Source organism: Capricornis sumatraensis, chromosome 14 (assembly GCF_032405125.1).
Source record: "Capricornis sumatraensis isolate serow.1 chromosome 14, serow.2, whole genome shotgun sequence".
Classification (NCBI taxonomy): domain Eukaryota; kingdom Metazoa; phylum Chordata; class Mammalia; order Artiodactyla; family Bovidae; genus Capricornis; species Capricornis sumatraensis.
Genome location: NC_091082.1, coordinates 42148851 through 42176095, shown reverse-complemented (window position 1 = coordinate 42176095; position 27245 = coordinate 42148851). Strand labels below are relative to the sequence as shown.

At 40.4% G+C, this 27245-nt stretch overlaps 1 protein-coding gene across 1 annotated transcript in view; it reads right to left on the bottom strand.

Moving 5' to 3' along the window:
• PLD5 (phospholipase D family member 5) overlaps positions 1-27245 on the bottom strand; it is a 390092-nt gene that overhangs the window by 81483 nt on the left and 281364 nt on the right. The window contains exon 5 of the mRNA XM_068986433.1: positions 5764-5891. Coding sequence (XP_068842534.1) covers positions 5764-5891 — 128 coding nt within the window. The remainder of the gene's footprint in view (positions 1-5763; positions 5892-27245) is intronic.

The following is a 27245-nucleotide window of genomic DNA, read 5'->3' as shown; positions in this document are numbered from 1 at the left end:
AAACTTATGGTTACCAGGGAAGTATGTTAGTTGCTCAGTTGTGTCTGACTCGACAGAAGGACTATAGCCCACCAGGCTTCTCTGTCAATGGAAATTTTTCAGACAAAATCACTGGGGTGGGTGGCCATTCCCTTCTCCAGGGGATCTTTACAACCCAAGGATTGAACCCAGGTCTCCTGCATTGCAGTTAGATTCTTTACTGTCTGAGCCACCAAGAAAGTATCATGGTTACCAGGGGGTAAGGGATAAATTAAAGATCAGTTCAGTTCAGTCGCTCAGTCGTGGCCGACTCTTTGCGACCCCATGAATCGCAGCATGCCAGGCCTAGGATTGACATATACACACTACTATATATAAAACAAATAACTAACAAGGACCCGTATAGCACAGAGAACTCTATTCAATATTTGGAATTGGCCTATGTGGGAAAAGAATCTATAAACAGTGTATCGATGAATATGTATAACTGATTACTTTGCTGCACACCTGAAACTAACTCAACATTGTAAATCAACTATATTCCAATAAAATTTTTTTTTAAAAAAGAAAGATGTGAATGAGTGAAGGTATCTAGATGAATAGCATTGTTAGCTATTCTTAAAGAAAAAAGAGTAGAGGAAACTTATTGTATAGCCTAACAGAAAAATCCTGAAAGAAAATGATTTTTCATAATGTAATGTATTTTTAAAAATTATTAGCATGAAGTAAGAGAGAAGGGTTTGGAACTAGATTGCCTTGGTTTGAATTCTTGCTTTGCAGCTTCTTGGAAGGTTACTACTGTGTGTCTCAATTTCCTCCTTTGCAAAATAAAGTGATAATAGTAGTATTTAAAAGAAAGGGTTATTGTGAAAATTGAATGAGTTCATATTCTTTAGTGCTTAGAAGAATGCCTAGCATAGAGAAAACCTGCAATACACTGAAACTCTTATCATTAGTTTTATTATTTCTCTTACTATAGATTTAAAGCAGATTAAAAAGCAGAGACATCACTTTGCTGATGAAGGTCCATATAGTCAAAGCTATATTTTTCCAGTAGTCATGTACAGATGTGAGAGTTGGCCCATAAAGAAGACTGAGCACTGAAGAACTGAAGCTTTTGAACTGTGGTGCTAGAGAATTGTCTTGAGAGTTCCTTGGATTGCAAGAAGATCAAATCAGTCAATGCTAAAGGAAATCAGTCCTGAATATTGATTGGAAGGACTGATGCTAAAGCTGAAGCTCTAATCCTTTGGCCACCTGATGCAAATAGCCAACTCAAGGGAAGACACTGATGCTGGGAAAGATTGAGGGCAGGAGGAGAAGGGGACGACAGAGGTTGAAATGGTTGGATGGCATCACCAACTCCATGGTAATGAGTTTGAGCAAACTCTGGGAGACAGTGAAGGCCAGGGAAGCCTGGCATGTTGCAGTTCATGGATGAAGTCATAAAGAGTTGGATAGAACTTAGCAACTAAACAATAACACTATAGATTTAAGGTAATAATTGATAGTAATAATCTGATTTCACTAGAAAACTTCACAAAATATAAAGCTAATGGAATAGGTTGAGTTTGATACTTAGAAAATGTATTATAATTTTTCATGCAAATATTAGTCTCACACACATTTCTCAAATGAAAAAATCTGTTCTAACACATGAGCCCTGCTGTGCAATGTGTTATGTCTCATGAAGTAAACCAAGGAAAAAGCCCACATAATCAAGCACAGATGAAAGGGAAACATTCAAAATAGATGATATAAGTATAACAACATGATTTCAAATAGCAAAAACTAAGGGGAAAGGGTGGACAAAGAGACAACATGTGTGCCTGTGTTTGGAGAGGAGGCAGAGAAATGGTGGCCGCTGATGTAAGAGAAGTAGGTTAGCAGTTGACATATAGGCTGTGGTTGCTATTTAGTCACTAAGTTGTGTCTGACTCTTTGTGACCTTGTGGATGGTAGCCCGCCCGCTTCCTCTGTCCACGGGATTTCCCCAGGCAGTAATACTGGACTGAGTTGCTATTTCCTTCTCCAGGGGATCTTCCTGACCCAGGGATCAAACCCACATCTCCTATGTCTCTCACACTGGCAGGTGGAGTCTTTACCACTGAGCCACCTGGGGAGCCTGAGATTATGACTTATAAAATGAGTTATTTCAAAATTATTAAAATACACTTACTGCATACTTAAGAAATAGCATGATAATTCATTTACATTTTTAAAAGTATAACTTTGTTGGTATATTTGAGCTGAAGGAAAGAAATCTAAGAAGTCCACTTAATTTACTCTCCCTCTCATTCTGGGTTTAGGCGGTGGTGGTGGTTCAGTCACTAAGTTGCGTCTGACTCTTGCAACCCCATGGACCCCCTGCCAGGCTCCTCTGTCCAGGGGATTCTCCAGGCAAGAATACTGGAGTGGGTTGCCATTTCCTTCTCCCTCTGAGAACAAACCAGGATGAGGTCAGAGGGACATCTCTTCCAGACAGACTGGAGGGCTCAGTGCCATGCAGTGCCAACAGTGGAGAGGTTGTGATTCTCCAGTTCCTACAGAGAATGACAGTAAGTGAAGCACAGGAGTTGGCTCGTCTTTAAGAAAGAAGCTTGATTAGTCATGATACAGAGAACCAGGCCCAGGTACTTGCCCACTGCATCCTCTGGTCTTCTCTATAACTGAAAGGAAACCAGCCACCACTTAGAAATGTGGAAATAAGGAAAATTCATAAAATAAGGTCTGCCCTTCATATGAATAGGAAATAACTTGCACCTTATCTTCTCTCTGTATTTACCATGTTTAAAGTGGGGAACTTTTCATATTTTATAATGATGATACATTTAAAAAGGAAATAATATCTAAATGACTATACAGAGTAAACATTTAAAAGATCAACTTACTTTCTTACAAAATAAACAACTAAAAGCAAAGATAAAGGAATAATCCTCAAGCAGAGAAACCAATACGTGAATATATGTCTGTCTGTCTATATAAGGAAAGAAGTAGAAGGAAATAGAGAAAATAAAGATTACTTGCTCAAAAATTTGGAGAAAAATACCATTAAACCTCAATAATTCAAACTTCATTCAAATGGAATTAATAGAACTTTAAACTCTATCAGTTCATAACAAAAAATAAAATTTAGTGGTAGGAAAACATAGTTTCTTAAAAAAAGAGCAAATTATGCTCAAGTTAAAAACCACTTAGCAGGGGAGAGGAGTCAAGATGGTGAAACAGGAGGATGTGGAGTTCACCTCTTCCCACAAATGTATCAAGAATACATCAGGGTTTCTCTGGTGTCTCAGTGGTAAAGAACCCACTTGCCAGTGCAGGAGACATGGGTTAGATCCCTGATCCAGGAAGATCCCACATGCTGTGGAACAACTAAGCTTGTGTGCCACAACTATCGAGCCTGTGCTCTAGAGCCTGGGGGCCACAACTACTGAAGCCCCCATGCCCTAGGGCCCATGCTCCACAACGAGAGAAGCCACTGCAATAAGTAGCCCATGCGCTGCAGCTACAGAGTAAGTAGCCCTCGCTGTCTGCAACTAGAGTAAAGGTCGTGCAGCAATGAAGACCCAGCACAGCCAAAAATTAATTAATAAAAAAGAATACATCTACTAACAGAACCATTCTCACAGAGCACTTGCTGAACACTAGTAGAGGACCTTGGGCACCTGAAACCACAAGAAAAATGCCCACACAACTAGGTAGGACAAAAGAAAGGCACATAGAAACAAGGAAATGGGATAAAGTCTTTCACCTCTGGAGGGGAGCTGAAGGAAAGGTTCAAGCCACTGGGGAAGCCCCCTCATCAGTGGGGAGATCGTCTGGGACAGAAGAGGAGCTCTAGGAGCTCAGAGGAGTGGGCAGCAACCCATCTATGGCAGGCAGGACAGCATAAGACCTATATAGGTGATAAGTGCCAGAGCCCTCTGGCCTCAGCCTGAGATGGGTGTTTGCTGATGCAGAAGTGGGGTTGGGTGCTGGAATGTAGGGTTTGGAGAGCAGACTCAGTGAGGGAACAGCTGCTGGGTGTAAAGAGACAGTCTGAAGGAATGAGAGCACGAAACTCCACAACTGGAAATGTTTGTGGAAGAAGCCTGGGCCACCATAGCCACGGATGCCACTGTTGAATGACCCTCAAGTAGTGGGGCCACCGCTGCAGCCCCCTTCCCCATGTGCTGGTCCCTGCCTCCATGGGCACTGGGAGGGGCACTCACCTGAGTAGCTCACACACCCTACCCATCGCTGCCTCTCTCTGCCCACCTAGGCAGGCACGTGTGTTCCAAGGCAGCCTTGGGAGTAGATGCTGGTAGAAGACACATGCAAAAGTGGGGCTGAAACCACAGCTGAGATCCAGGGGCCCTGTGACTAAGGAGGAAGAGCTCAAATCTCTCCATGGACTTACACCCCCACTGCTGACTTTGGAAACTCAGTGACTGTGGGATATCTGAACAGATAAATGCTCCCATAGCTGAGACAGGTGTAGATTAGGGCCTATGGGCTTTGTGGGCATAGACATGCCAGGATTCTGTTCTCTGCTCAGACACTCAGTTGTGCCTGACTTTCTGTGACCCTACTGGATCAGGTCAAAATCTAAGCTGCCTCCATAGCCCCCACAGTGGGTCCCAATGCATGGTTACTGCAGTCCTGGGACCTGACTGGTGGATATGCACAGATGGTCTGGTGAAAGCAACGCCTGAGAGACACCAGGGCCAACTGCCAGCATACCCACAGTTGCAGTAGGGCCGAGAGCAGTGCCACCAACAGTGTGATTCGTGAGGCAGCACAGGGTGTGAAAAGTGACACAACAGAGCACACCCACAGGTGAACAGCTCCAGAGGAGGAATACTCTGTGGCTTCCCTGCTAGCAGGAGTGTTGAATCCCACCTACCTCACATCGCAGGTCAGAAACATGGCTAAGATACAGATCTGGAAGTCTCTACTCCAACCACTGGGGAGCCAACCCCACCTCAGTGATAATCACAGGGCAGAGAGGAGGCCCTGCTCAATACCCGGTGCAGACTCTGGTCACCACAACATCAATCCCACCATTTTCAAGGGGATAAAGATCAGCATACATGGAAAAAAGAGGTAGCAGACATCCACTGTAAAAACAGCCATCACATAACAAAATATCAAACCCATACAGGCTACATAGAGAAGGGTCCACATAAAAATAGCCCTCTAAGAGAATCTATTGCTATTGTTTAGTCACTAAGTCGTGATGACTCTTTGCGACCCTATGGACTGTAGCCCGCCAGGCTCAGCTGTCCATGGGATTCTTCCCCACCCTGGGATCGAACCCACATCTCCTGTGTCTCCTGCACTGGCAGGCAGATTCTTTACCACTGTACCATCATGGAAGTCCAGAGAGTCTGAGGTCAAGCATCAGGAGGAAGAACCCCCAGAGGGAATGGCTACCCACTCCACTATTCTTGCGTGGAGAATCCCATGGACAGAGAAGCCTGGCGAGCTACAGTCATGGGGTCACAAAGAGTTGGACACGACTGAGTGACTAAGCGCAGCATAGCACATGCTCTAAAGAATGTGGGAATAGCATCTGAGTTATAAAAGCACTGAAGCAATGGCAGTTTTTTTGGTGAAATGATTCTGACAAGGAAAGGTTTATTATTTTGCTTTAATTGAGGGTAAAACTACTAAAACTGTGCAGTTAAAATTAATAAATGCTGTAGGTTTAAATTCTCTCAGTCACAGTAGAGGTGACGGAGAGTTTTATGGAGGTGGTAGTTTTGATGCTGACAAAGCTCTATATAATGAAAAGATTACCTGTCCCAGAGACCGCCAGTCCAAACCGGCACTGCCGATGTAAACATGCTGTTTGTCCACAATCCAGAAGGAGGACTGCAGTCGGCCCTTGTTGTAGGCAGTCATGTTCATGTAGGTCACCTCAGCTCCTAGGAGTTTAAGGAAATCCCAGTGAGCCTCTGCGTCAAGGCCCTGAACATGCAGTCACCTACCCGCAGCAGTACTCATGGCCTGCATCCACCACAGCTGGCACTCAGGGAAGCCACATATTCACATTAGTTTAGTTCACAGAGGACCCGAGGAGCTACTTTATTCCCAAAAAAGGATACAAAGGAATAAAAGAGAATAAGTTTTCCCTACGATATGACAAGATCGTGGCTTCTCAAGTCAGATCTGACTCAGACCCCTGCCCCTTGATTTATCATTCAGATGGTGAGATAGGTGTGCCATGCTCTTCTTTTACTTTGGGGTTACTTTTCAGAGAGTTTTGCAATCAGTAAAAAGGTTGGTGTTTCTTAATAATATAGCTTTCCTCAACAAGGAACTGGCCTTCATTTTCTTTATTGATTTGTATATTGATTTATAATATTGCATTAGTTTCAAGTGTACAGCAAAGTGATCCAGTTACACACACACACACACACACACACACACACACACACACACACAGAGTTGTATTCGACTTTTTGCAACCCCATGGAATACATAGTCAATGGAATTCTCCAGGCCACAATACTGGAGTGGGTAGCCTTTTCCTTCTCCAGGAGATCTTCCTGATCCAGGGATTGAACCCAGGTCTCCCACATTGCAGGTGGATTCTTTACCAGCTGAGCCACAAGGGAAGCCCAAGAATACTGGAGTGGGTAGTCTATCCCTTCTCCAGCAGATCTTCCCAACCCAGGAATCAAACTGGGGCCTCCTGCATTGCAGGAGCTATCAGGGAAGACCTCCTCCCCCACCCCCACCAAAACACACACATGGCTACATTTCAGGATACAGAAAGGAAGAGTAATTTACACTATAAACTTAACCTATAACTCTTGGGAGGATGTTAAGTATGCATCTGGGTTCTTGTGGCAGGAAGATAGAAAGAGAAACCAGGAAGCTGGGAGAGGATCTGAGGTGAAGAAAGCATCCAGGAAGACTTTCTCTGTGGGTGGAGCAAACTCATTATCCTAGATAAGTAAAGGCACATGTTCCTTAGCCTTCAGCTGTCCTGGAATAGTAACATCCCAGAGGACGAACAGTTGGGAAAGGCGGAATCTGAATGTCCAAAGTGGGGAGTTACCATGGCAATCATGGAGAGACCCAAATCCGCATGGAGGGTGTGATACCCTCAGAGGCAGTTGCCAGTGCTCCTAAGCGGATGAAGAGCAGCATTTGTCTTTGGAGAGTGTTAGTTTCCTAGGGCTGCCATGACAAAGTACCACAAACTGAGTGGCTTAAAACAACAGAAACTTATTCTTCCTTAGTTCTGGAGATTAGAGGTTCAAGATGTCAGCGGGGCCATGCTCCCTCTGAAACCTGTAGAGGAGAATCCTTTCTTGGTTCTTCCCAGCTCCTTGTGGTGGCCATCAACCTCTGGCATTCCTTGGGTTACAGATGCATCGCCCCAATCTTCCCAACTCTGTTGCCACATGACACATTATTCTCCCTATGTGTCTCTGTCTTCTCCTCTTCTTATTGTGACACCAGTTATGCTGGATTAAGGGCCCACCCTGCTACAGCATGACCCTATCTTAATTAATTATATCTGCAAAACCCCTATTTCCAAAAAAGTTCATAATTGGAGGTACAGGGTGGGGTAGGTCTTCAGCTTGTCTTTGGGCAGACACAACTCAATCCATAACAGAGATCTTGGCCAGTTTAAATGGCTGTGCCCTTCAATAGCACTATACTGACCAGCACTAATGGAACCATTTTCTCATCTCTGGAAGAAGAGTATAAAGGTGACCTTGGGTTTGCTTCAGAAAAAGGAGCAAGAATAAAAAGAATGGAGGATCATTTACAAGCCATCAAGGACAACATCAAGCGTGCTAACAGTCATACAATAGGGCTCCCATAAGGAGAAGAGAGAGAGAGAGAAAGGGGAAGAGAACGTATTTGAAGACATAATAGCTGAAAACTTCCCTAACCTGGGGAAGGTAACAGATACCTAGGTCCAGGAAGCACAGAGTCCCAACCAGGATCAACCCTAAGAAGACCATACCAAGACAAGTTGTAATTAAAATGTCAAAAGTTAAAGATAGAATATTAAAAGCAGCAAGGGAAAAGCAATGAGTTACCTACAAGAGAACTCCCATGAGGCTCTCAGCTGAATTTTTCAGCAGAAATTTGCAGGCCAGAAGGGAACTGCACAATATATTTAAAGAGAAGAAAGAGGAAAAGTTACAACTAAGAATACCTGACAAGGCTTTCATTCAGGTTGGATGGAGAAATCAAAAGTTTTACAAACAAGCAAAAGCTAGTACCACTAAAGCAGCTTTATAGTGAAATGTTAAAAGGGACCAGAAACATGAAAATTATGAAAGAAAAAAAAACTTCATTGGTAAAGGCAAATATATAGTAAAAGTAGTATGGATTGCAGCCTACTAGGCTCCTCCTCCCATGGGACGTTCCAGGCAAGAGTACTGGAGTGGGTTGCCATTGCCTTCTCTGGATAAAGGTAGTAGGAAGGATAAAAGACAAAAGCAGGGAGAACTGGATGAAGGCAACTGAAAGGTACAAAGTTCCATTTATAAGATAAAGAAGCACTATTGATGTACAGCATAATAAATATGAGTAACAATACTGTATGTTAGAGATGAAAGTTTTAATAAGAGTAAATCCTTAGAGTCCTCATCACAAATTTTTTTCTATTTATTTAATTTTAATTAAAATTTATTTAATTTTATTTAATTTTGTATCTATATGAGATGATAGACATTTGGTAAACTTACTGTGATGAACATTTCATGATGTACATAAGTCAAATCCACCTTAAACATATAGTACTGTATGTCAATATGTCAATAAAACTGGAAGAAATAAAAACAAATTCAAGCATATCAAATAAAGTGTAAAATTTAAAATGATCAGGATCTGCTTCATCCCTGCTGTTCAGATGGCAAGGGGGTACTGAATATCTGAAAGACCAGAAAGGTGTGACCCCATCACTCTACTAAGGAACCCCAAGTGAAGGCTGAGAGCTTGGAAGACAGTGATGGCTCTGCTAAGCCAACAGCTACAAGGTCAATGGAGCTGCGTGTAGAGATCAAGCAATATATAATAACAGTAATTCCCACTTACTGAACAGCTCTTTGAGAACAGGGTCAAGACAGCTGTTACAACACATGGTATATCATTTTTCCCCCTACAAATGACTGGACTTGGTGTAAGAAAACCACTGAAAATATTTGATAATATATCTGGAAAACTGTCTACATATGGTTTTGAAATATCACTTTTTTATTAAGAATTATTTCTTTTTTCTATCTAAATCTAATTCCCATCTATTTCTGAAAATACATGCTTTATCTTAATTTGTACCTTAATTTAGATATATTTATATAATTTATATATTTACAAATATATATTTAGTTATATTCAACTCAGAAAACTAAGATCATGGCATCCAGTCCCACCACTTCATGACAAATAGATGGGGAAACAGTGGAAGACTTTATTTTGGGGGGGGCTCCAAAATCACTGCAGATGGTCACTGCAGCCATGAAATTAAAAGACGTTTGCTCCTTGGAAGAAAATTTATGACCAACCTAGACAGCATATTAAAAAGCAGAGACATTACTTTGCCAACAAAGGTCTGTCTAGTCAAGGCTATGGTTTTTCCTGTAGTCATGTATGGATGTGAGAGTTGGACTATAATGAAAGGTGAGTGCCGAAGAATTGATGCTCTTTTGAACTGGTGTTAGAGAAGACCCTTGAGAGTCCCTTGGACTGCAAGGAGATCCAACCAGTCTATCCTAAAGGAAATCAGTCCCGAATAGTCATTGGAAGGACTGACTTTGAAGCTGAAACTCCAATACTTTGGCCACCTGATGCAAAGAGTTGACTCATTGGAAAAGACCCTGATGCTGGGAAAGATTGAGGGTGGGAGGAGAAGGGGATGACAGAGGATGAGATGGTTGGATGGCATCACTGATTCAATGGATATGAGTTTGAGTAAGCTCCAGGAGTTGGTGGTGAACAGAGAGGTGTGGCGTGCTGCAGCCCATGGGGTCGCAAAGAAACAGACACGACTGAGCGACTGAACTGAACTGAACTGACTGAACTGTTCCTCATTTTATTATGAACATATTATTCAATATTTTACTTACAAGAATTTATTTTACATGTACTTCTGAACTATCTTTTTTATTGGTTATGGAAATTATCCTCATCCTACTGTTTTTTTGGGCTTCCCTGGTGGCTCAGTGGTAAAGAAATCGCCTGCCAATCAAGAGACATCTCTGGGTCAGGAAGATCCCCTGGAGAAGGGCGTGGCTACCCACTCCAGTATTCTTGTCTGGAGCACCCCATGGATAGAGGAGCCTAGCGGGCTACAACCCATAGACTTGCAGAGCCAGACATGACTGAAGTGGCTGAGCATGCACACACACATGCACGTATCTTCTTTATATCTAGCATTCCTCTCTCTCTCTCTGTCTCTTTCATGAAAGGGAAACAAAATCTTCACAGGATATGTCTTTAGTTGATGTTACATGTGGTTGAGAGGTGCATCCTTTCTTCTTGGCCAATACCCTCTTCTTAGAGTGCTAAGTGGACCCACATGATGCAAAATGGAAAGGTCTAGGTACCGTGTAAACCAGTTTAGTCTCTATTTTGCCACAGCTGGTTGAACCAAATGCAGACACATGAACTATGATGACCAATAAGATTTCCTCTTTTGAGAATCCAATATTGAGTCACAAAAATCAAAGCAAAGAAGCTATGCTGGAGTCATAAACAGATAGAGGATGCCGTGACTGTCCAAGTCCACATGAATGAAGGGTAGGAGAAGACAAGCTTCAGAGAGAGTGTGAAAGAACCAGGTACATCGGGAAAAGAGATAAAAAGACAATGTACTCCCAGGAGAGGAAAATGGAAAGGGGGCGCAGTCTTTGCCAGCCCTGTATCCTCAGACCAGTTAAGATTCAGACCTTGAGTTTCTCTAAATCTTTAGAATAAATTAATTGTTATTTAAACTGGTTTTGGAGGGGTTATGTTTCTTTACTAACTTATTCTTACGGTATGAATCAGATAAAACTGTACTTTATTTTGTGCACACAGAAGTCCTACAACCTCTATATGTACATTTTTAATATTAGACTAAAAATGTTCAGTTCTAGGCTAAAAATCATGCAATTTTTAGCAATGAGCCAGTTGCACAAATTGCATGATTAAATATTTCAAATTTAAAATCAACATCCTGTCAAAATACTCTTCATGATGACACAAAAGGAAATATGTTAGTACATTATGATTAAAAGTAGAAAATAAAGCTCTACGCTCCCTTTGGTGATCATGAAAGAAAATCAAACGGAGCTATCTCTAAGTTACTTCTAGAAAGTCACCTGTTGAAAGCATATTACTAGAGCTTTAGTAAATTTTATGATATATCATTTATATATTCAAGAGAAAATATGTAACTTAAAAGAAAATTATGTAGCTCCATTACAAATGGACATTGGTGAATCCCCTTTCTTATTAAAAATAAAAACTAAAAGTTTATCAATCTGATTAAAGCAATGCCTCCCACTCAGTGATGATTCTGATCCCTTTCCCCCATGAAACCTGTGGCAATAACTGGAGACGTTTTGGATTGTCAAAATTGGTTAGAGGAACACTATTAACTTCCAGTGGGGAGAGTTCGGAGATGTGGCTAAATACCTGGCAATTCACTAGACAGTCTCCCACAACAAAGACTTATCCTACAAGTGAGATATCCTGCGTAAAGCTGTTTGTGTGTTTATGCTTGAACCCATATCCCCACCAGTTTTCTCTGATACAACTAGGATCCTGAATTTAGTGTGCACCATTGTCTGATTTTTAAATATTTTATCCCATGTTAATGTATCCCTAAGAGCATTATAAAAATGAGTTTATCACCAGCTTTTGAACACAGATAGTTAATGAACCTTAAGCATATATCAAAGGGAAATGTATCAGTATTAGTAATTACAGATTTCTGGAAAGGCTTATAGATGTTTCCTGAAAGCAAAGTTTGCAGCAGAAATCTATCTTACCAATCAAGTGTCTCTTCTTCTGAATGTATTGATTTGTGTGAGCAATGAAAAAGGTCATAGCCTATTCTTGGGAGCTTTAATAAAACCAGTACAGTTTAATCAATTTAATCAGCAACATTTTGGAATCCATTGGCCTGAAGGTTAAAGGGAACACCGAAGGGTAAAAATCACCAGTCATGACGTATTTGTTTTCAAATCATTCAGTGAGTGATATTCGAAAATTTTTCTAGACAATCAGCTATATGTTTCAGTCATGGAAAAAGTGAATCTTAAGTGCACATTTCAGTTTTAGTTCTAACATATCTATTCAAATACTGTCAAAATTATGTTGTAGAATTTCTCATAGGTTGTCTTTGATACTTTGCTCTTAGTCTACAGATCTGGGCTCACAGGGACCATTTCCAGGGAAATGCCATGCTTTGTTATTGCCTCATAGTTCAACAGTTATGCTATCTATAGGAATGCTTGATTTAAGGAACCATTAGGCTTTAAAATAAAATTATATTTAAAAACAAAATTTGCTTATAGTTAATGCTGGAGAGGGTGTAGAGAAAAAGGAACCCTCCTACACTGATGGTGGGAATGAAAACTGGCATGTTCACTGTGGAGAACCATATAGAGGTTTCTTAGAAAACTAAAAATAGAGCTACCAGATGGTCCTGCAACCCCATTTCTGGGCTTATATCTGGAAGAAACTCTAATTCGAAAAGATATGCACCCCAATGTTCATAGTAGCACTATTTACAAAAGCCAGGTCATGGAAGCAACATGAAAAGCCATCAACAGATAAATGAATAAAGAAGATATGGTATATATACACAATAGAGTATTACTCAGCCATACAAAAGAATGAAACAATGCCGTCTGCAGCAACATGGATGGACCTAAAGATTACCATATTAATTGAAGTAAACCGAAGAAAAATATATATTACTTATAGGTAGAATCTTAAAAAATGATATAAATGAATTTGTTCACAAGACAGAAATAGACTCACAGACACAGAAAACAAACCTGTGGTTACCAAAGGGGATACCGGGGATGTGGGAAATAAATTAGGAATTTGGGATTAACATACACACACTATTATATGTTAATTACAAATTTAAACAATAAGGATCTACCGTAAAGCACAGAGAGCTATATTCAATAATTTTATAAAGACCTATAATGCAAAAGAATCTGAAAAAGAATATATATAAATTAAAATGTATAGTTAATTTATAATGTTGATATATAAAAATATATATAACACTTTGCTATATACCTGAAACCAACAACACTGTAAATTAACTATAATTTTTAAGTGCTTAAAAATAAAAAAATCATTGCCAAGAAAAAATTAAATTTTGCTTAAATTATACATAATAAACTATACAAAAAATTCCATATTCAAAACAGATAGGTGAAACATGATCTAAAATGGCTCATCAGTTGTAATAAAACAAGATAAGGTCTGGGATGTTGGTGGCCAGAGCTCATACTTATTACTACCTCTCTCTTCCTCCTACCTCCTGGAGTCGCACAACTATTTACCTAGATAACAAGATGGGGAGCAGAGAATGAAGAGCCCTCCTGAGGCTTCTGTCTCAGTGCCAGAGCTCACTGGAAGGAGGCGTCCTGCTAGAGCCCAGCGCTGCTGCAATGCCAGGGAGGACGGGGACCCAGAAGCTTCACAGGTTGACTTTCTTGGCAAAGCCCACTCACTCTACCTTACCATTTGCTGCCCCAGTAGTTACAGAAGACTGCACAGCCAAATCTGCCAGGTTTCTAAGGTAGCAAGCCTGCCTACATTGAACATGGCAGTTCACCTAACACAAATCAACAGCCTAGAGGAGACAAGTCAAATAGAAAAAGCATATGGCTACTGTTGAGGCAAATCAAACAGAGGAAACAGGAATTCTTACAGACATTTGAGAAGATATTCCAAAAGGGTAATCTAAGAACAAGATGTTCATAGGAATTGAGAGGATCCAAAACCAAATTCAATCAAGTCAACTTAATATAAGACAAGCAGTGCTAATAACCAGAATAGTGATCCAGAAGTTCAAATTCAACGTGACTTACAACACAGAATGAACCTAAAGGAATGGAAATGACCATTGAAAAGTTGATGCATAAAGGATACATTAGGGGAAATAGTAACTCAAGGTCTGCAAGTGAGAAAAAAAGGTCTACTTAAAAGAAGAAAGAAAGGTTGATATATGTGACTTTTAAAAGTATGCAGTTAAAGGATTTGAAAATCTATGAGAGTTCCAGAGAGAACCAAAATCAGAGGGAAAAAAATTATAAAAGATGCTAGTAGCATCTCCTAGTTGTAACTACCAAAAATGTCTCCAGACATTGCCTCAAAACCTGTCCCCTGGTTGCAAACAAAATCTCCCCAGGAGGAGAACCAGTATCATAGGTGCAGGGCAGGAAGGTATTTATTGAGTCATTCTTATAACTTTCCTGTGAATTTGAATTCTTTTCCAAATAAAATTTAAAAAATAAAATAAATTATAATGAAAATTTCTAAGAACTGAGGACATAAGTTTCTCAAATATAAAAGCCTCCACAAGAATATACAATGGAGAAAGACAATCTCTTTAACAAGTGGTGCTGGGAAAACTGGTCAACCACCTGTAAAAGAATGAAACTAGAACACTTCCTAACTCCATACACAAAAATAAACTCAAAATGGATTAAAGATATAAATGTAAGACCAGAAACTATAATACTCCTAGAGGAGAATAGAAGCAAAACACTCTCTGACATAAATCACAGCAGGATCCTCTATGATCCACCTCCCAGAGTAATGGAAATAAAAGCAAAAATAAACAAATGGGACCTAATTAAACTTAAAAGATTCTGTACAACAAAGGAAACTATAAGCAAGGTGAAAAAACAGCCTTCAGAATGGGAGAAAATAATAGCAAATGAAGCAACTGACAAAGAATTAATCTCAAAAATATATGAACAACTCCTGCAGCTCAATACCAGAAAAATAAATGACCCAATCAAAAAGTGGGCCAAAGAACTAAACAGACATTTCTCCAAAGAAGACATACAGATGGCTAACAAAAACATGAAAAGATGCTCAACATCAGTCATTATCAGAAAAATGCAAATCAAAACCACAATGAGGTACCATCTCACACTGGTCAGAATGGCTGCTATCAAAAAGTCTACAAACAATAAATGCTGGAGAGGGTGCAGAGAAAAGGGAACCCTCCTACACTGTTGGTGGGAATGCAAACTGGTACAGCCACTATGGAGAACAGTGTGGAGATTCCTTAAAAAACTGGAAATAGAACTGCCATGTAACCCAGCAATCCCACTGCTGGGCATACACACCGAGGAAATCAGAACTGAAAGAGACACATGTACCTCAATGTTCATCACAGCATTGTTTACAATAGCCAGGACATGGAAGCAATGAGATGTCCATCGGCAGATGAATGGATAAGAAAGCTGTGGTACATATACACAATGGAATATTACTCAGCTATTAAAAAGAATACATTTGTATCAGTTCTAATGAGGTAGATGAAACTGGAGCCTATTATACGGAGTGAAGTAAGTCAGAAAGTAAAACACCAATACAGTATAATAACGCATATATATGGAATTTAGACAGAAGGTAACAATGACCCTATATGCAAGACAGCAAAAGAGACACAGATATAAAGAACAGACTTTTGAACTCTGTGGGAGAAGGCGAGGGTGGGATGATTTGAGAGAACAGCATTAAAACATGTATATTATCATATGTAAAATAGATGACCAGTCCAAGTTCAATGCATGAGACAGGACACTCAAAGCCGGTGCACTGGGACAACGCTGAGGGATGGGATGGGGAGGGAGGTGGGAGGGGGGTTCAGGATGCGGGACACATGAACACCTGTGGCGGATTCATGTCAAAGTATGGCAAAAACCACTACCATGTTGTAAAGTAATTAGCCTCCAATTAAAACAAATAAGTTAACTAATTTAAGAAATCAAAAGCTAAAAAAAGAAAAAAATTAAATGTTATTAAAAAAAAAGAAATTTAAAAAGACCCACACACATATCATGATAAGCTTTCAGAACAGTGGAAATAAATAAGATTCTAAAAGTTTTCAGAGAGAAAACAAACTTACAAAAATGATAACATGCAAAAGATTAGTAAATCTCAATTATACCAGGTAACAAAGGGACAAAGAAAACTAGGAAACAGTCTAAGAGGAAACAAATTGTATATCTGAAAAAACCTGAAGAGAAAATAAAAACGTTTTCAGATATGAAAAGGTTTTAAGAGCAGCATTTCTTAGGAAGTTACTGAAGAAAGGGCTCCATCATAATGAGGAAAAAAAAGGGGGGGAATGTAGAAGACTGTACATAAGATAGAAGCAAACTGAATTCTTAGCATGATGGTGAAGATAAGCTCCTCTGTAACGGGCCCAGAAAGCTTGTGGAATGGTCTGCAGACTTGAAATGTGAAAGAGGGATCCAGAAAGGGTATTGCCAAGAAAAAGTAAATAAGATGGGTAGACTGATGTGGCAGACTATCTTAAGGCTGTGAGTTGTAGAGTTTTGAGATGATTTAAGAGAAAGTGAACAGAATCATAAACTAGATGAGAAAAACTGGCTGTGCACAAGGAAATGTGGTCGCTGCACACGAGTGTGTGCATGCTAAGTTGCTTCAGTTGTGTCTGACTCTTTTCAACCCTGTGGACTGTAGCCCACCCGGCTCCTCTGACCTGGGATTTTCCAGGCGAGAATACTGGAGTGGGTTGTCCTTCCCTCCTCCAGGTGATCTTCCCAGCTCAGGGATCGAACCCGAGTCTCCTGCGTTTCCTGTATTGCAAGTGGATTCTTTACCACTGAGCCACCAGGGAAGCCCTTATCTTTTGCATGTGGCTGTCCAATTTTACCAACACCATTCCTTGAAAAGGCTTTCTTCCCCACTGTATATTCTTGGCCTCCTTGTCATAAATGAACTGACCACCTACGTGTGGGCTTAGTTTTGAGTCCTCTACTCTGTTCCATTGATCTACACGGTAGTTTTTATGCCAATAAAATGTGGTATTGGTTATAATAGCTCTTCTTTCATTTCTGATTTTATTTGAATCTCCCGTCACTCTCTTTTGGTGAGTCGAGCTAAATATTTGTCACCTTTGCGTATCTTTTTGAAGAACCAGCTTTTAGTTTCATTGTTTTCTATTGTCTTTTAACCCTGTATTTCATTTATTTCTGGTCTAGTATTTATTCCCTTTCTTCTACTAACTTTGGTCTTCATTAGTTCTTCTTCTTCTAGTTCCCTGAGATGCACAGTTAAGTTACTTGAGACATCTTTTTTCTCGAGGTAGGCATTTATCGCTATAAACTTCCCTCTTAGAACTGCTTTTGCAGCATTTTATAAATTTTGGTGTGTTACATTTCCATTTTTGTTTGTCTCAGGGTATTTAAAAGTTCTCTTAATTGCTCTATGATACATTCAAATAGCTTTCTTTTCTGTGATTGCATTTTTATCCATATTTTATAATTCTCTGCAGTAAGATAAGTCTGAAACAAGCCAATCTCTCTACGTCCTTCTCAGCGATTCTAAGGCAATTAATTCTTTTGCAGTCCCATTATTGGAAAGCTGTTTTATCTCTTATATTTCCAGTACCTCAGGACTAGAAAGTGAAGTAGGTGTGTCCTTACTCTCCTTTGTTACCTCCAAGCTATTTTTCTTTCATATTTCAATATCCAAAGCTATACCGAAATTCATGGTATTTGGCTATATCCCCCATTTCCACTGCTTGCTATTTTCCTTTCTCAACTGCCTGCTTCTGTCATTCATTAAAGGCTCTAGTTAGTTGTTTTCTCTATCCCTGCAGTATTGTCACATATTTCAACAGTCACAAGGTTAACTCATTCAGTATTCAGCTACTTTGCCCTCATACTTCCACTGATCTTTTCCTTTTTCTTCCCTCTAATAAAACACTCCCCTAGCCCTTATTTTTACCAGTAACTGTGCATTTAAAATGATTTTCAGACTCAGTTTCTAAGTTCTTCTTCTTCTTTTCAGCTCATTTGCATAGCCCATCCTCCCCACTTCCTGCCACTCCTCTGCCCTCATCCAGATTTACAAGTCATTGCATGCACTCAGTCGTGTCTGACTCTTCATGGCCCTACAGCCAGGCTCTTTGTCCATGGGATTTTCCAGGCAAGAATACTAGAGTGGGTTGCCATTTCCTCCTTCAGGGGATCTTTCTGACCCAGGGATGGAAACTGCGTCTCTTGCATTGCAGGCAGATTCTTTACCACTGAGCCATCAGGCAAGCCTGACAAGTCATTGACCTTACCACTTTTTCCACTCTCCATCACTCAACTCCTGTGTTGCTTCCCTCTTTATCAAGCTTATCTTTCATGATCACCGCTCTTTTTGTAACATTTCCCTGGTAAAATCTCAGACTAAGATGAATTCAACTGTTTACCCTCCTTAAGCTTTCACCGGAACAGCTAAAGGTTGCTGGGGAAAAAAAAAAAAATCTCACAATCGTAGTGAGCCGTTTAAAATTATGATGACAAACATCTAATGGACATTAAATGCTACCAGACAATTCTTTCAGTTTCTCTGAAAAGTTTGGTTTCTGTATCCTCCTATAGCAAAATGTTTGGAATGAGTTACCAATACTTGCTCTACCTTTTTGCCTGACCACTCATTTTTAAAATCTCCTTCAATCTGGCTTATCTTGTCCTTGTTAAATTCACCAAAGAACTATATGATGCCAAATCCAACAGCTCCTTCTGTATTCTTAGTTAACTTGGGTTCTCAGCAAGGTTGGGCAAAACCTTTCTCTCCTTTCTCCTATCTCACTCATTCCTCCTACTTACTCTTTGGGCCCACAGTATAGCTATAGTCACTCTTGTTAAAAAAAACAAAAACACAAAAAAACCTTTCCCAGCTCTATGGCTATAGATATTATCTTTATATGATGATTCCTCAAATCATATGTGTAGGTTTGACTCTTCTTTGAGCTTTAGACTCATAGGAGAGGTCAGACCTAAACTAATGTCTCTACTTGCATTTTAATAAGCATAAAACAGTTTGCTATGCCTCAAACAGAGCTCTTTATGTTCCCTAAATGCCATGCTTATTTCTTCTATTAGCTTTCTCATCTCATTAAACGATAATACCTTCCATTCAGTTTCTCAGACTAAAACCCTCAGGGTCATTCTTCATTTCTCTCTTTCCCTCAACTCCATTCCCACAGTTCAGTTCAGTCACTCACTTGTGTCTGAATCTCTGTGACCCCATGGACTGCAGCACGCCAGGCTTCCCTGTCCATCACCAGCTCCTGGAGCTTGCTCAAACTCATGTCCATTGAGTCGGTGATGCCATCCAGCCACCTCATCCACTCCCACAGCCAACGCCTAATCAAGGGCTTCCAGTTGCATAGACAAAATAATACGTGGAATATGTTTATTTCTTTCTACCTTCATTAGTCCAGACCATCTTTATCTCTTGCTGTGGGTAACCCAACAGCCCCACTAACTTGTTTCCCTGCCTCAACAACAGCCAAAATGATGTTTTAAAAAATCCAAATCCGATCAAATCATATCCATCACTGTTTCATCAGTGGTATACTTTAAGAGCACGATAAATATTTGTTAAAAGAAGAAAAAATAAATAAATGGATGATGGAGAAAGCAACTTTCTGAAAGCCCTAGAGGTAGACTAAAATCTGTGTCTGTCTTTTTTCCCTATGACAAGCACTTTTACCTGGGATCCAGGGATGGCACCAGCCTTCACGCTTCAGCTTGTCTTGTTAAGAACAAACAATCATGCTTTGTCAAATTTCAAAACATTATAGATATTATAAAATAGCTACATGTTATGCATTATAGTACTGCAATCATATTTCTTAGATCTTTTTTTCCACTTAACTTCATTTTGTTTAATTTAGGAGGCATCGGAGCTAATAAACAGAAGAAGATGGATGTTTCTGTAATTTTTTAGGTCTCTGCCATATATGGAATTTATAAAGATCCAATAATATTAACTAAAATCATGTGCATGGAGCTCTCTTCCAAGAACAAGCAATATAAATATCTTTTATCACTGATGGGGTAGCCATCATGGTCAACAAAAGAGTCCGAAATGCAGTACTTGGATGTAATCTCAAAAATGACAGAATGATCTCTGTTTGTTTCCAAGGCAAACCATTCAATATCATGGTGATCCAAGCCTATGCCTCAACCAGTAATGCTGAAGAAGCTCAAGTTGAACAGTTCTATGAAGACCTACAAGACCTTTTAGAACTAACACCCCAAAAAGATGTCCTTTTCATTATAGAGGACTGGAATGCAAAAGTAGGAAGTCAAGACACACCTGGAGTAACAGGCAAATTTGGCCTAGGAATACGGAATGAAGCAGGGCAAAGGCTAATAGAGTTCTGCCAAGAGAACGCACTGGTCATAGCAAACACCCTCTTCCAACAACACAAGAGAAGACTCTACACATGGACATCAACAGATGGTCAACACCAAAATCAGATTGATTATATTCTTTGCAGCCAAAGATGGAGAAGCTCTATACAGTCAACAAAAACAAGACTGGGAGCTGACTGTGGCTCAGATCATGAACTCCTTATTGCCAAATTCAGACTTAAATTGAAGAAAGTAGGGAAAACCACTAGACCATTCAGGTAAGACCAAAATCAAATCCCTTATGATTATACAGTGGAAGTAAAAAATAGATTTAAGGGACTAGATCGGATAGACAGAGTGCCTGATGAATTATGGAATGAGTTTTGTGGCATTGTACAGGAGACAGGGATCAGGACCATCCCCATGGAAAAGAAATGCAAACAAGCAAAATGGCTGTCTGAGGAGGCCTTACAAATAGCTGTGAAAAGAAGAGAAGTGAAAAGCAAAGGAGAAAAGGAAAGATATAAGCATCCGAATGTAGAGTTCCAAAGAATAGCAAGGAGAGATAAGAATGTCTTCCTCAGTGATCAGTGCAAAGAAATAGAGGAAAACAACAGAATGGGAAAGACTAGAGATCTCTGCAAGAAAGTTAGAGATACCAAGGGAACATTTCATGCAAAGATGGGCTCGATAAAGGACAGAAATGGTATGGACCTAACAGAAGCAGCAGATATTAAGAAGTGGTGGCAAGAATACACAGAAGAGCTGTACAAAAAAGATCTTCATGACCCAGATAATCACGGTGGTGTGATCACTCATCTAGAGCCAGACATCCTGGAATGTGAAGTCAAGTGGGCCTTAGAAAGCATCACTACGAACAAAGCTAGGGGAGGTGATGGAATTCCAGTTGAGCTCTTTCAAATCCTGAAAGATGATGCTTTGAAAGTGCTGCACTCAATACGCCACAAATTTGGAAAACTCAGCAGTGGCCACAGGACTGGAAAAGGGCAGTTTTCATTCCAATCCCAAAGAAAGGCAATGCCAAAGAATGCTCAAACTACCGCACAATTGCACTCATCTCACATGCTAGTAAAGTAATGCTCAAAATTCTCCAAGCCAGGCTTCAGTAATATGTGAACCGTGAACTTCAGATGTTCAAGCTGGTTTTAGAAAAGGCAGAGGAACCAGAGATCATATTGCCAACATCCGCTGGATTGTTGAAAAAGCAAGAGAGTTCCAGAAAAACATCTATTTCTGCTTTCTTGACTATGCCAAAGCCTTTGACTGTGTGGATCATAATAAACTGTAGAAAATTCTGAAAGAGATGGGAATACCAGACCACCTGACCTGCCCCTTGAGAAATCTGTATACAGGTCAGGAAGCAACAGTTAGAACTGGACATGGAACAACACACTGGTTCCAAAAAGGAAAAGGAGTACGTCAAGGCTGTATATTGTCACCCTGCTTAATTAACTTCTATGCAGAGTACATCATGAGAAACGCTGGGCTGGAAGAAGCACAAGTTGGAATCAAGATTGCCGGGAGAAATATCAATAACCTCAGATATGCAGATGATACCACCCTTATGGCAGAAAGTGAAGAGAAACTAAAAAGCCTCTTGATGAAAGTGAAAGAGAAGAGTGAAAAAGTTGGCTTAAAGCTCAACATTCAGAAGACGAAGATCATGGCATCTGGTCCCATCACTTCATGGGAAATAGATGGGGAAACAGTGGAAACAGTGTCAGACTTTATTTTTTGGGGCTCCAAAATCACTGCAGATGGTGATTGCAGCCATGAAATTAAAAGACACTTACTCCTTGGAAGGAAAGTTATGACCAACCTAGATAGTATATTCAAAAGCAGAGACATTACTTTGCCAACAAAGGTCTGTCTAGTCACGGCTATGGTTTTTCCAGTAGTCAGGTATGGATGTGAGAGTTGGACTGTGAAGAAAGCTGAGTGCCGAAGAATTGATGGTTTTGAACTGTGGTGTTGGAGAAGACTCTTGAGAGTCCCTTGGACTGCAAGGAGATCCAACCAGTCCATCCTAAAGGAGACCAGCCCTGGGTGTTCATTGGAAGGACTGATGCTGAGGCTGAAACTCCTTTACTTTAGCCACCTGATACGAAGAGTTGACTCATTGGAAAAGACCCTGATGCTGGGAGGGATTGCGGGCAGGAGGAGAAGGGGACGACCGAGGATAAAATGGCTGGATGGGATCACTGACTTGATGCACATGAGTTTGGGTGAACTCCAGGAGTTGGTTATGGACAGGGAGGCCTGGTGTGCTGTGACTCATGGGGTAACAAAGAGTCGGACACGACTGAGCAACTGAACTGAACTGAACTGAGCCTGAGAACTCAGGCACATTATTTTGCCTTTCCCTGTCTCAGTTTCCTTATCTGCAAAGTGACAATAAAAACAGCATCTACATCTTAGGGACGCCTTAGTGTTAAATGAGAATACAGGTGAAGCACTTAGGACTTCCCAGGCGGAGCTAATCATAAAGAACCTGCCTGCCAATGCAGGAAACATAAGAGATGGAGGTTCGATCCTTGGGTTAGTAAGATCCCCAGGTGGAGGTCATGACAATCTACTCCAGTATTCTTGCCTGGAGAATCCCCTGGACAGAGGAGCCTGGTGGGCTATAGTCCATAGAGTCACAAAAAGGCAGACATGACTGAAGCAACTTAACACACAACACACACACTTAGAACAACACCTGATTGTTAATTGCAGCTACTATTAACCAGTGAGTTGGCCATAAAGTTCATTCAAGTTTTTCTGTAAGAGCATATGGAAAAATCCAAACAAAATTTTTTGCTAACCCAGTACAATAATATTGCAAATGTACCTAAGTACCTAAGGCTTTTTTTTTTTTTTAAGGTAAATGGTTTGATAAGTGAAGTGTCTTTTAGTAAATCCTAGTATTACCTTTAATCTGGAGGCTTTCTTGCCATCAACAGTTTAATACATATCCCATCTCCTGGTGATTATAAGCAGCTTTTCATTACTGGTGACTCTGTGTCTCATCACTTTTCCTTTAGCTCCTTAAAAGCTCACTCCCTACTCTTCCACTCAGCAAGGAATCAAAATGAATGTGACAAAAATGGCTTCTCAAGCAATTTGATCAGAGTAACTGAACAGAGTCTCAAAAGAGTAAAAACAAGGAAAGAAAGCCTCTGAGGCTGCCAGACAGCTTGCTGATAGAACTGCACACACTGAACACAAATGTCAGGTGCCTACTGGTGAGTTACGAGACTGTCAAGACTGGGGGAAGGATTGAAGGGCTTCATTAGGCTCAGGCTGATAAAGGTGGGAAAAGGCAGTTTAAAGAGTTTGTGACCAAATCAGTTAGAGAAGCGGGTACCTAGAGTGTGTACAACTTTTGTTTGGAATCCAGAAATGGATGACATTCTGTTTCTTCTAAAGGGCAAATAAAATGAGGTGGATTTTAACTGCAGCCATGAAGATGAAGGGTATATACTAGGATGTAGTTTAGAGCTGAATTAGAGTGCAAAGAAATGCATAATTCAGGAAGATATGTTTATTATCACAGAAAGCCACTCTCAGTTTAGGAGAGCTAAAATCCAGTCTTGTCTGTATATTCAAGTCAGTAAATATTTAGTGAGCACTGGCAGTTCTATGTACACACCAGGGAATTCAACTGAGTTCACCAATCCTGTGCCTTCCAGGTCAGGGCACGGTGGAAAGGATGACAGAAGAAGGGCATGGAGTTTTAGGAACTGTGGGCGGGTTGCCTTCTATCCATTCTGCGTCTTCTTCAGAGGCCTCTCTGCCACCCACAAAATCAAAAGGCAGGCGCACGTGTCACGGTTCTTTGGTTTCTCTGCCCAAGGCATCGCTGACTAAAAAACTCCTCTATTAAAGATTCAATAGAGTTTTTGCTTTTTAAATTGAAACACTGAAATATCTATTCATAAACCGTGTACTTCCTGGATTGTAAAGCTAATATACAAGTTCTTTCAAAACCATAATTTTTTTGGACATCAGCTGGTATTTCCATTTTCTGATCATAATGTAATTGAGGAGGCACAGGAGGAGCTTTCCTCTGTTCCTTAAAGCTTTCAAATTTTCTAGATCATTTTCCAAGTTTCACAACATATTTAGAATGAGTATGTTTTCCATTTGAGATTAAATATATGCATACAAGTAAAAATATACATTTTACTTGATGTGGTGGGTCTGTGTCAGCCTCTGGTTGGGCATGAAATGTCTTGGGAGAGAGAAAATGCTCACTGAAGCTATTCTTTATGAGAGCACGAGAAATAAGGGCTACACTCAGCACTCCTAACCTGGAGTTTAACATGGTGATGTACCCGGCAGAGGAAGTCCATCAGTAGTCACTTAAGCTACTCCAGAGTACTCAGAACGTGGCAGAGGTGATCTGGAAAAGTTTGATTCCTGATCATGGAAACAGGAGACATACATGGGAACAACTAGGAGGTAGAACAGCAGCATCTAATTAAGTTGCAGAGGAAGTGACATGGATTAGACACTGATAAAAATTAAAACATGGGAAAAACTTACTGGATACTTTTGCTAGCTAGAACAGATTCACCCTGTCAAGTGTTGGCTTTAAATGACTGCAGATACACACATCTCTTACAAAATCATGGGTCTGAAGAACATTGAGAGGATAAGTAAAACCAGGGTGTGATTTCCACATGCTAGTAGGGATTAGAAGGGAATGGCAACCTACTCCAGTATTCTTGCCTAGAGAATTCCATGGACAGAGGAGCCTGGTGGGCTACAGTCCATGGGGTCACAAAGAGTCGGATATGACTTTGCCTGTGTGTACTGAACTATAACTTCCTCCAATTTTAAAGGAAAACTGGAGAAGGAAATGGCAACCCACTCCAGTGTTCTTGCCTGGAGAATCCCAGGGATGGGGGAGCCTGGTAGGCTGCCATCTATGGGGTCGCACAGAGTCAGACACCACTGAAGCGACTTAGTAGTAGTAGTAGGGATTAAAGTATTGGAAGGGAGAGTCACTTCCTTCTGCAGAATGGGCTACTGAAAACTCAGCATGTTATTGTTTGTCTAAGTTGTGTCCAACTCTTTTGTGACTTCATGGACTGTAGCCTGCCAGGCTTCTCTAGCCGTGGAATTTCGCAGGCAAGAAAGATAGAGTGGTTTGCCATTTCCTTCTCCAGAAAATTCATCATAGCTCAACACTGTCCTGAGATTTCAAGGGTCAAGACCTCAACTTCTGTTGATTCCTTAGTAGTGGTCAACCACTGTGTATTGACTGCATATAACTTTTGAGCTATGAGCAATTCCAAAGAAAGATATTTTTCCCCAAGTGTGGTCTCAGTAACAGCCAATCAGAAAATAAATTTCTAGCTGAGTCTTCAAATAAGATGAATATCAAAACTCAGAAATTCAAATGAAACTCAGAAACTTAATTAACCCCATATTACTTTCAAAATGTTATTGAGTTATTTTATAATCTTAAGACTAATCATGTAAAATTCTGCTCAGTTTATGAATAAGTTTTGTCATTACTAATTATTCTAGAAGCCTCAAAAATTGTTCCAAGTAAGTTTCCTTGGAACTTGCTGTGGTTTTCCCAATAGGATATAGGACAGTCTGTTTTTCAAAACTGAACTATAATAATGTTGACTTGTCTCTATAAGCAAAAGAAAAAAAGAAGTAGTCTTTTTAGAGAAGACTAATTTCAAAGATAAACATAATTTGAATTCAAGGAAAAATAAAAACCAGAGTAAAGGTGCTACAGAAGCTTTTTCAATAAACTCTGTTCCCAGACTAAGGCATGAGCCATCTTATTTAGGTACACTCACAGGAAACACAGTTCACGGAATGAAGTTGTATAGGCTCTCCACTTTCACAGGCTGGCGCTTGCCTTCTCATCAGCTTTACTTTGTGAATACTTAGACTCATTCCTCAGCCTCTTTGTTGAATGTAGCAGCTTCACATCAAGGGCTGCTGCTCAGTACAGTGTGTGGGGACTCACCGGTGTGAGCTCTGTGGGGAAAGCATAGTCTGGCTTCATGTGGAAACACAGGCCCATTTTCAAGCCTGTCAGGATGAGTTAGTTAAATCGTGTCTCTGAACACCTCCTTCTCAGAACCACAGGAGAGATTTAGCCCCTACTGGTAGTTTTAACTCATTCTCATCCAGTATTTATAAGCCCTGGCATCGTCATCTGAGAGGCCCTTTAGGGTATAAATGAAGCGGTTTCCCTGGGAGACTAGGGGACGGAGAAGCGGGATTAGCTCTTTAGGCCACATATCCCAGGCAGAAATCTGCTGAGGAGAGACGTCTGCTCTGGCCCTGTGGGGGCCAACTCTGAGGCGCCCCCACAAGACTCCTCTGTTGACGAGGGTCTTAGGGAAGCTTTACAGAGTGAACAGCTTCTCCTCTCCTTCCTTTCCCCCTCCTTCCTTCTCCCTCTCCCTCCTTTGACAGCATTTCCTCCTGCATAAAATATGATCAATTTTTTTTGAAAAATATTTGCAAATACTTATTGTGTGCCAGATACACAATGCCTCATGAACATTTGGAATAATTCTATGCTGCAGTTATTGTTATTGGCACATTATAGAAGTCAGGAGAACGATGCTTGAGAGGTTAAATAATTCAGAGAAATTACCCAGTGGCAAAGCCAGGGATAAATTGCAAGTCTAAAATCTAAGCTTTTAGCCCATACCCTATAGTTATGTGAGAAAGACACAACACACACACACACACACATACACACACACGGAGAACAAAACCACCCATAAACTCTTCATTCAAAGGTAACCCTCTTAGAATTCAAAATCTTTGCACAAGTATCAAATTAGGTGACCCTTGAAGAGAAATAGAATACTTGAGCAACTTCTGTTTTGTACACTGCTACTTTTTTCTGAGCAA